The following is a 10,973-nucleotide window of genomic DNA, read 5'->3' as shown; positions in this document are numbered from 1 at the left end:
TGATACAAGTGAGTGTGGGTTGAATCCAATACTCGAATCGCTATTCCAGGAGTACTCGTGAACACTACAGCCCCTTTGTCCCAGACAAACTGCAGACCCTTCTGACAGTCTTGCCTCATTACCTACTTCCAAAGTATGATTGACTGTGGATGGTTTGAATAATATGATATACCATAACATAATTACTTTGGAAGTCAAAACATGCAAAAATGAAATGATAGTAAACGATTGACAGAAGATAGCAACACTTTACTTATAAGTAAACAACAACTTTTATTTATCATCAAATGTCAATTACACTTTACAAAATTCAAAAGCTATCTAACTTCTAAAACTAATATCATCCTTTAGCCCAATGTGCCTCGCATGCTGAATATGCTTAACCCTACCCAGTCCCTTCGTGAGGGGATCTGTTGGGTTCTCATCCAATGATACCCTCTTTGCCACGAGGATCCCTTCTTCTATTCTATGTCTAATGAGATGATATTTTTTGTCAATGTGCCTGGATCTCCCGTGATCCCTTGGTTCCTTGACTAAGGCAACTGCACTTTCACTATCACAGAAAATCTCCATAGGCTCCTTTATAGTTGGTACTACTCCAAGGTCTCCAATGAAGTTCTTCAGCCATATTGCCTCCTTTTCTGCCTCGCTTGCTGCTATGTACTCTGATTCGCAAGTTGAATAAGCCATTGTCTCCTACTTGGAACTTTTCCAAGTAATTGCTCCTCCGTTTAAGGTAAAGACCCAGCCTGACTGAGAGCAGAAATTATCCCTATCAGTCTGGAAGCTAGCATCACTATACCCTACTACTCTCAAGTCATCACTCCCACCGAGGGTAAGGACCCAGTCCTTAGTCCTCTACAAGTACTTGAGAATGTTCTTTACCGCAGTCCAGTGAGCCTTTCCAGGGTTCCCCTGATATCTGATGACCATGCTCAAAGCAAAGGCTACATCAGGATGAGTACAAGTCATAACATACGTGATCGAGCCTACAATGGAAGCATACGATACTCGACTCATCTCAGCTATCTTAGCCTCTGTACTCAGGCTCTGAGTCTTACTCAGTCTGGCATTACTCTGGATTGGCAACTCTCTTTTCTTGGAATCATGCTTGTTAAACCTATTCAGCACCTTATCCAAGTAGGCACTTTGACTAAGTCCAATTAGTCTCTTAGTCTTGTCTCTAAAAATCCTTATCCCTAGGATATAGGTATCTTCTCCAAGGTCCTTCATAGCAAAACACTTCCCAAGCGAGGACTTCACTTCCTGCAGAGTTGGGATGTCATTTTTTATGAGTAGTATGTCATCCACATACAGTACCAAAAAGCTAACTATACTCCCACTAGCCTTGACATATACACATGACTCATCTTCTCTCCTCGAAAAACCAAACTCTTTGACTTTCTCATCGAAACAAAGATTCCATCTGTGAGGTGCTTGTTTCAATCCATAGATGGATTTCTCAAGCTTACACACTCTATTAGGGTACTCTACGCTGACAAAACCATATGGCTGACTCATGTAAACATCATCAACCAGCTTTCCATTATGGAAAGCAGTTTTGACATCCATTTGCCATATTTCATAATCATGAAATGCTGCAATGGCTAGCATAACCCTAATAGACTTAATCTTCGCTACTAGTGAAAAGTTCCCATCATAATCAACTCCCGGAGTTTAAGTAAAGCCCTTTGCAACTAGTCGCGCCTTATAAGTGTACATTACCATCCATGTCGGTCTTCTTCTTAAAGATCCATTTGCACCCGACTGTCTTACGACCTAGTACATTGTCAACCAAGTTTCAAACTTCATTGTCATACTTGGACTGTATCTCGTTGTCTATAGCCTCTTTCCATTTGGCAGACTCAGGGCCTGCCATGGCTTCTGTGTAGCTGTTTGGTTCATCCAAACATACTAGTGTACTATCACTGATAAGTGTATCACCTTCCGCACTAATATGGAAACCATAGTAATGCTCAGGTGCATACCTAACTCTCATGGAATGCCTCAGAGGTACAGACTCGTCAGTTGGATCAACAGGAGTTTCCTCCTCAGGTTGATTGCTAGGGTTTGAGGTTCCTTCACCACTTGACTCTTGAATTTCTTCAAGGTCAATTTGCCTCCCACTGTTTCCTTGGCTTATGAACTCTCTCTCACGGAAGACTCCTCTCCTTGCTACAAACACCACATTATCACTGGGTCTATAGAAGAGGTAACCAAAGGATTTATGTGGGTAGCCGATGAAAATACAACGCTCGCTCCGAGTTTCGAGCTTATCGTGAGTCTCACGTCTCACAAAATCCTCGCAACCCCAAATCTTGATGCGGTCCAAATTGGGAACTTTCCCAGTCCACATCTCGTGAGGTGTTTTGACAACCTTTTTGGTAGGGACTAGATTAAGAATATGGGTGGCAGTCTCTAAGGCATACCCCCAAAATGAGATTGGTAGCAAAACTCGAATCATCATGGAACGAACCATGTCCAACAAGGTTCGATTACGCCTCTCAGCCACACCATTAAGCTGTGGTGTTCTGGAGGTGTCAATTGTGAGACAATCCCACATTCCTTAAGATAGTCAAGGAACTATGTACTAAGATACTCACTACCTCGATCGGATCAAAGCATCTTAATGTTCCTGCCCAACTGATTCTCTACTTCCTTTTTAAACTCTTTGAACTTTTCAAAGGTTTCTGACTTATGCTTGATTAAGTAGACATAACCATATCTACTGTAATCATCAGTAAAAGTCACATAGAAGTGGTTAACATCTTTTGTGGCGGTTCTGAAGGGTCCACACATATTTGTGTGTACAAGATCCAACAAACCTTTACCCCTAGCATAGGTACTAGTGAAAGTGTGACTTTGTCATTTTTCCAAGTAAACAAGATTCACAACTATCATCCGACTTTAGGTCAAATGACTCCAAGACTCCATCCTTTTGGAGTTGGCCTATGCATTTCTTGCTCACATGTCCAAGACGACAATGCCATAATGATGCTTTATCCAAGCTAGTGGAAGAATCGATACACAACACATTATTTCCTAAGTTATCTACAACCGACACAGTTTCATATACACCATCACAAGATAATACTTTAAAATAAAGAACATTATTATAGAAAACATTAATACCACCACATTCATTATCAAATGAAAAAGTAAATCCTTGTTTGTACAAATCGTGAAAAAAGCTAGATATATCAAATTGTTTACAAGAAGTTGTAATTTGTAGGTTCTTTTCGATTTTAGGTTGCTTAAGTTGGTTTGTACAAACAAGGATTTACTTTTTCATTTGATAATGAATGTGGTGGTATTAATGTTTTCTATAATAATGTTCTTTATTTTAAAACATTATCTTGTGACGATGTATATGAAACTGTGTCGGTTGTAGATAACCTAGGAAATAATTTGGTATTTTTGGCGGCTCATAAACAATCATGTTTTTACGAGCGATAATATTAGAAATATCAAATTGTTTATTTAATAATTTTTTTAATACCGTAATAAAAATAGTAAATGCTCTAAAAAATGAGTTTGTTGGTTATATTAGTCATTATGTAATTTGTTTTTTTCTGTCTACTCCTGGCTAAAGTTTTTTTTCTAATATATAATATATTTTTTTAAACTCTATTTTCATACCAAATAAACTAATAAACACTTAAAAAAAACCAATTTCAACTTTAAAATAAACGATCACAAACACCTCCGTGATTGTGTTAACAAAGGATAGTCTTTGGTTTGTGTTTACATTTACAGAAAGAGACCAAGACCTTGACAAACTAAATTAAAAAGAATAAACGAATACAAGGTTCAAAAAGAATTACAAATCAACACTTTTGTTTGTGTTTACATCTATCTAATATCATCTTTTTTTTTTTTTTTGAAACGGCGAGAAATTTTATAAAAATACAAAAACCCAACCAATGAGAAAGAAGACAGGAAAAAAACAAGAAAAACAGATTACGGAATTTTAAAAATGACAGTAGAACCATTCAATCCATTATCCATTTACAATCACCAAAATTACCCCTAAAATTAACCATTGAAACACCAAAGAGATGATCTACCAGCCCATTTTACCAATTTTATTTGGGATTATTATTAAGATTCTTTTTTCTTTATTTTCACATTTACACTTGGAAACTTTTCCTAATTGACCCGTGAGGACTACTAAGCATTAATATCACAATCACCTTACTAAGCATTAATATTAATATATATATCAATAAACGAAAAGCTATTAATAAATCATATAATTTGTTTAATAGTGGGGAAAAAAATATAAAACATATATAAGCAATTGATACGAAGGTCGGTTGTGCCATGGGTTAGGAGTGTAGTTGGTAACCTAAATGCAACCCCCCTTACCGGAAGAGTTGACTTTGAGTTTTCTTTCTCCAATCCCTTTATAAATAAAACCAAAACAACTTCACTCTACTCAAACAAATTACCAACAATTTCAATCACTCTTTTCCATCAAACAATCTCTCCAAATGGCACAAAATCAAACACATGACACTCTCTTGTTGAAGTCCATATTCCTAGCTATCACAATAGGTGTGTTATGTGGTTGTGGAATGGCTCAAACGTCGTCTTCAGGGTGCACAAACGTGATCATTAGTATGTCACCATGTCTTAACTACATTAGTGGCAACTCGTCAACCCCGTCAACAGGGTGTTGCACCCAATTGGCTAGTGTGGTCAAGTCGCAACCACAATGTTTGTGTGAGGTCCTAAGTGGTGGTGGCTCGTCCTTAGGCCTTAATATTAACCAAACCCAGGCTCTCGAGCTACCTAATGCATGTGATGTCCAAACGCCTCCAACTAGCCAATGCAATGGTAGGACCTTTTTTCTGACATAAAACCGATACATGCTAGGATATTTAGTTTGATGGTATTTAATATGTTTGTGTTTTGTATGATAGTTTTTTTTAGAGAGTATAGTTCAAACTTGCTTTTATTTTCTCTCCCAAAATGAATTTGTTAAACTTCTATAAAAAAATAAAAAAATAAATAAATAAAAAATAAATAAATAAAAAAAAACTAAAACTAATATGAAGAAAAAATATTCACAATCATCTATACATGTTAGTTTTACGCCATTTGTTTTGTCTTTCGTACTAATTCTTGCACAAATGTTTTTAAAATGAACAGCCGCATCTCCAGGAAGCTCTCCATCAACACCAAACAACCCTTCCGGTTCGGGTAGTGGAACAAATACTGTTCCATCGACCGGTAATGGTTCATCAGATTTGATTTCTATACGATTTGCATTAGTTCCAATTCTATTTTCTTCTGTGGTTGTTGCATATTCTATTATGTTTTGAGTTTTGCGAGATGACATCTTGATATTTGTTTCACTTTCTCACTCACCTTTTCGTAATTTTGTTTCACATAATCTTGGGTTTGACCACGAATTATAACGTATAATGTACACATTCTTATGTCTATGAATAAATATGAGATTATATGCGTTGGATGTTCGATTTGGTTATAATAACGAATTGTAAGATATTTATTCAATTTGAAATTTGTCAACCTACTTTTTCGCCGATCAAGCCAAAATGATAATTATATCCCAATTATTATGTTAAATAAATTATTTTAATATAACCACCACGTTTAATTTAACTTTTGTTGTGGGGTTTAATCCATAAAGTAACAAACAATAGTAGTAATATAAATAGTGTGACACAATCATTTAGGTGCTGTTTATTTTTTTGAAGCCAAAATGTCTGCAGTCTGCGGACTACATCTGCAAGCCTCTACGGCAGAAGAGATGGACCAAATGTCTGCGGTCTGCAATAAGAAGACTGTTTGTTTTTAACGTCTGCAGCCGTTGAAATAAATTATTTTTTCAATCTTAATTTAATGTCATAAAGATTAAAAATGCATTTTCAGCAAAAAAAGAAAAAAAATTAAAAAAAAAAAAAAAACAGATGGTCTTTTTTTTTTTTTTTTTTTTTTGTTAAAATGAGGTCTGAAGACCTTTGAAGACAGTGGCCCATGTATGCGCCAGGAAAACCTCGTGCAGACGTTTTTTGGTCTGCGCACTTCCAAAAAACAAACATTCTGCGAGGGCATATGTCTGTGCGTTGTCTACGCGGCACAGACAAAAATGGTTGCCCAACTCTTCACAAAAAAAAAAAAACAACCCCTTTACTTTTATTTCAAGGTGATTCTTTCAAAAACCCAACAAACCTTATTACTATTATAAATTTTCTAACTATAATTATACAAAAAAAAAAAAAAAAAAAAAAAAAAAGGTTTCATTTTTTTTTTTAAAAAGTGAATATTCCAAACATATTCAATTAAAGTACATTGTTTGGTGATTTATGGATATGACTTATGAACTAAAAAAGTGTTCTTGTTTGTTAAAGAAAAGGTAAAATATAAATAAGATGACAAATGGGAAGGCGTTTTTATAAAATTCCATTAATGAATCGCACGTGCCTCGTTGATAACAATGCTGCGTGTCTCGCTCGCTAACAAAATCATCAGGTCGAATTCATCTATTTTGCATTTACATTTACATTTCTTCATCAAGAAGGCGGATAATCGGATATACATGTCTTTCAAATCCCAAATCAAATGAAAATCAATCGTCTTGATTACATCTTTACTTGCATTAATGGTTTCTTGATTTTGTTTTTCAAAATTAAACTGGGAGGGTTCTACAAACTACAATCAAGCAACGGTTTTCCCCAATCTATTTGATCAGAAAGAACCCTAGAAGATGAGTAGACAGGGTACGCGATTCTGGACGTTTAATAGTTTGGTGGGTGCTTTTCTTGATCTTTCAATAGCTTATTTCTTACTTTGTGGATCAACCATTGCTTTCTTTGCTGGTAAATTTCTGGGTTTTTTCGGTTTGAGCTTGCCAAGTCCGTTCGGGATCCCTAATTCCGATTTGAATAGTTTACTCCTTGATTACCCAACTGATAAAATCTCCGCTGTTCAATTCTCTGTAACTAGAAAGTTCCCTTTTGATTCGATTTTCTTTAGTGTCCAGAATTGCAATGCGAGTGATGGTTTGAATTTAGGAAGAGGTGAGAGGGTTAAGGAATTAGAAGGTGAAGCGTCTAGTAGTTCGATATCTGATGCTAGAAAAGCTGTTAAAAATGAAACCGATGATTCTGGAGTTAAGATTGAAAAGGAAAGGGGATTCGATATGAAAGGAAAAGGGGCTTTAAATCATCGAGTGAGAGGTAGTTTTCGAAGAAGAAAAAAGAGTAGTCTCGATAGTGGTAAACGCTCTTCTGTCTCATCTTCTCCAAATTGGATTACGTGCGTCGATCAGCAGAGCAATGAGAAAGAACATGTCGCCGGAGTTGCAGAGAACTCCATTCTTTCCGGTGCTAACAGCTGTAACTGTAAGTAATCCGATTACTTGTTATTTCAATTTTCACAACTAATTCTTTTCACTTTTCAAGATTCATCTTTTTTTTTTCGAATTTTTGTGGTTGGATTTAGACGAAGCACATACTCCCACGGCGGAAAACGATTCCCAAGAACGGATTCCCATTAACGAGGAAGATAAAGCAAACACGATACTTTTATTGACACGAGAATTAATAGAAGAGCAAGACGCTCGAGCAGCGCTTTATATTGAACTCGAGAAGGAAAGAAGCGCCGCCGCCACTGCCGCCGATGAAGCCATGGCTATGATTCTCCGATTACAAGAAGAAAAGGCGTCAATAGAAATGGAGTCACGTCAGTATCAAAGAATGATAGAAGAGAAATCAGCTTACGATGCAGAAGAGATGAACATCTTGAAAGAAATCGTTCTGAGAAGAGAGATGGAGAAACATTTCCTGGAAAAGGAAGTCGAAGCTTACAGACAGACTTCACCGGAAAGTAATCAAAATTACAATAATACCCTTGCTTCCGGTGACAACGACCCTGATCGGATTTTACGTGATCTCAGCATGTCAATCGACTTATCAAAACAAAAATTGAAGATAGACAAACAGTTGTCGGAGAAAACCATAGCCATTGTAGAGGAAGAACACAAGAAGGAGACTGATGTTTTTTATGAGACAAATGGGAAGGAGGAGGAGGAGGCTGAGGTGAGTAGCGGTGGTGTTGTGAAGAAGGCGGAGGTGAGCGGCGGGATGGGACTGCCGCCGATGGGGTCGAAATGGAAGATTTTAAGGAGGAATTCAACGTCGGCTTTGGATAATGAAAGAACGAAACTTGATACTGAAGTTGAGTGGTTGAGAGAAAGGTTGAGAATTGTGCAAGAAGGAAGAGAAAAGCTGAATTTCTCCATTGATAATCGTGAAAAAGAAAGTTTGCAGTTGCAGCTTTTGGAGGATATTGCTAGACAGCTTCAGGAGATACGGATGTTGACTGAACCTCGGAGTGGACGTCAAGCTTCTCTTCCACTTCCTTCCGCCAAGGTGCTGACTGTTTTTTGATTTTTTGACCAGAAGGGTAAAATGGTCATTTACTCGTGTCACATTTACTTGTTTTGTTTGTTAGATGAAAACTGATCATTTACTTGCATGCACACAGTTTCAGTTACTCCAATGTGTATATAATACTTAGAGGGGTAAAATGGTCATTTACTTGCATAAAGACGGTTTTTTGTCGGACAGAATGAAGGTTGTGAGTAAATGACTATTTTGTTTTCTCTGTATAATAAATGAAAAAATGGCAACTTATGCTGTTAGATGGGTAAAACGGTCATTTACTTGGATAAAGACTGTTTTTTGTTGGACAGAATGAAGGTCGCGATGTTAAATGACCCTTTTACCCTTTTGTGTTGTTTTCTTCATATAATAAATGTAAAATATAGCAACTCGCGTACTTGGATGGGTAAAATGGTCATTTACTTGCATAAAGACTTATTTTTAACGGACGGAACGGACGGCCGCAATGTGAATAAATGACAATTTTACCCTTTTGTATTGTTTTCTCCATATAATAAATGTAAAAAAAATAGCAACTTACGTACTTAGACAGGTTAAATGGTCATTTACTTGCATAAATACTGTTTTTTAACGGACATAATGAACGACCGCAATGTGAATAAATGACCATTTTACCCTTTTATATTGTTTTCTCCATATAATAAATGTAAAAAATAGCAACTTACGTACTTAGATGGGTAAAATTGTCATTTACTTGCATAAAAACTTTTTTTTTTGTCGGACAGAATGAACACCACGATGTGATAAATGACCTTTTTACCCTTTTGTATTGTTTTCTGTGTAATAAATCACAAACTATATCAACTTACTTCCATTTACTTGTATAGTATAATGTCCTATTCTCATTTATTCCTCTTACAACATTGTGATTTGAAAAATCTACCTAATTATAGCAGAGTATCATCTGAATACAAAGAAATTTTCACTGATATAATTGAGTAAATTTTTCGAAGTATAATATACTATAAGTTTGCGTAAATCTTTTTCAAAGTACAACGTTAACGTTAAGGATTGAATTGTAATTTTGCAGAGTTTGTCAAAGAAAAGGCGATGTAGAAGTGCATCAATAGGACCTGCAAAAAGCTCTTGAAATGCTCATCATCAAGATTGATTATCTAAAGAAAGGATGTGGAAAAAAAAAAAAAACTTGGTAGTTTTGAAATTTAATTTAGTTTTTTTTGCAATATAGTATTTTTCTCTTGTGAATATTAGAATCAGTTGCAAGGATAATAAAAATTGGAGTGTAGATGTTTTCTTGACTTCATTGCATATTGTTGTACAGTTTCGGTTTCAATTTTTCTGTAGTATGATACGAAACCCTTAAAATTTGGACATGTGAAATATTACATTTACACCCCTTTCTTTTCTGTGAAGAACTCGATATGGAAAATAGTTTGTATATGGAATCAAATCTTGATGTTTTTAGTGTTACAGAAAACAGAACAAGAGGAATGTTATTATGTTTAGTTATCCAACTTATAAAAATCATCAAATTTCTTTGTTTATTCATTTTGTTTAAGTAAAAGATTGTGTAAAATCAATGACAAATGAACTTTAGTCTATGTTCGATCATCGATGAATCGTTATTTCAGTTATGCGTTTTGACATTGAGTTTGTAGGCATGAAGATCACTAATAAAAACAAAGTTAACACATAAAGCAAGTTAGCAAATTAATCCTCCAAATAAGATAAAACAAATACTTTCAACTTAAACCCAATAGAAACAATCTAACCCCAAATGGTGTTACCAAGTCATCCAAGTATAAATCAATATCCTCAATAGATAAAGCATCAAATTTTGATAACATCCATTTTCTGGAGGGTGTTTTAAAGTTCATTGCTATAATTGGAGAGTTGTTCAAGATTCAAGTCCGAGTGATTTGGTTGTTGTTTAAAGTGCTGCCTCACAAGTTCGATGCCTTATTAGTGTTTTGTTCAAAGATTTACATAAAAGACAAAAGTTCTAGAGGATTTACTTGAATTCCTAGATTTGAGCTATATGTTGATTTATTCTTTTACTAATCAAACTCTACAAGGGGTTAAGAGGTAAAAGCCAATGAGAGTAGTAAGAACAATTAAGGGGAGTTAAAATCCAAACTGAGTGTAAACAAAGGTTTATGATGGATTTGTAATGGAAAATATTAGCTACAAAGATTATATGGGAATATGGGTAATCAAGGAGCCACATCTCCACAAAGCCATAAGGACAACAAAAGGATGACTTTAGCATGACCAAACTTGTAACGACCCAATTTCCACGCCCAAAAATTTCATTTTTGATTAAGTGATTTGCAAAACATTTGTAACAAAATATCAACTGATCATATCATTTCATAAAAACATGTCTCGTGTCTGAAAATCGAATCGTAAAAACTTAATAATGTCAGAGTACAATCCCAGAATAACTCATAGTGCGGAAAACATTGTGTGTGTATGATGTGCTGCTACCGCGCCAGCTCCTTCCCTTTCGCTGAAGAGCTACCTGAAACCAAAACTGTAACTGTAAGCACGAAGCTTAGTGAGTTCCCCCATCGTACC

General features: G+C 35.7%; 2 protein-coding genes across 3 annotated transcripts; both read left to right on the top strand.

Moving 5' to 3' along the window:
• The first annotated feature begins 4,423 nt into the window (after nucleotides 1–4,423).
• LOC111893868 (non-specific lipid transfer protein GPI-anchored 5) lies at nucleotides 4,424–5,472 on the top strand. Its single transcript, XM_023889956.3, has 2 exons — nucleotides 4,424–4,839; nucleotides 5,155–5,472. Exons 1-2 carry the CDS (start codon nucleotides 4,494–4,496, stop codon nucleotides 5,325–5,327), a joined length of 519 nt encoding a protein of 172 aa, XP_023745724.1. The 5' UTR covers nucleotides 4,424–4,493; the 3' UTR covers nucleotides 5,328–5,472.
• Nucleotides 5,473–6,413: 941 nt separating this feature from the next.
• Nucleotides 6,414–9,802, top strand: LOC111893854 (myosin-binding protein 2). Of its 2 annotated transcripts, XR_006188080.2 has the most exons (4): nucleotides 6,414–7,373; nucleotides 7,474–8,402; nucleotides 8,518–8,607; nucleotides 9,466–9,802. XR_006188080.2 is itself a non-coding variant. In XM_023889936.3 (3 exons), the coding sequence occupies exons 1-3, from the start codon at nucleotides 6,737–6,739 to the stop codon at nucleotides 9,523–9,525; spliced, it is 1,626 nt and encodes a 541-aa protein (XP_023745704.1). In that variant the 5' UTR covers nucleotides 6,418–6,736; the 3' UTR covers nucleotides 9,526–9,802. The 2 variants fall into 2 exon arrangements, 1 of the variants encoding a protein (XP_023745704.1); XM_023889936.3 differs by lacking the exon at nucleotides 8,518–8,607 and having other exon boundaries at nucleotides 6,418–7,373.
• The last annotated feature ends 1,171 nt before the right edge of the window (nucleotides 9,803–10,973 follow it).

Source organism: Lactuca sativa, chromosome 2 (assembly GCF_002870075.4).
Source record: "Lactuca sativa cultivar Salinas chromosome 2, Lsat_Salinas_v11, whole genome shotgun sequence".
Lineage (NCBI taxonomy): Eukaryota > Viridiplantae > Streptophyta > Magnoliopsida > Asterales > Asteraceae > Lactuca > Lactuca sativa.
The sequence above is the reverse complement of the archived record's forward strand: the minus strand, read 5'-3'. Positions and strand labels throughout refer to the sequence as shown.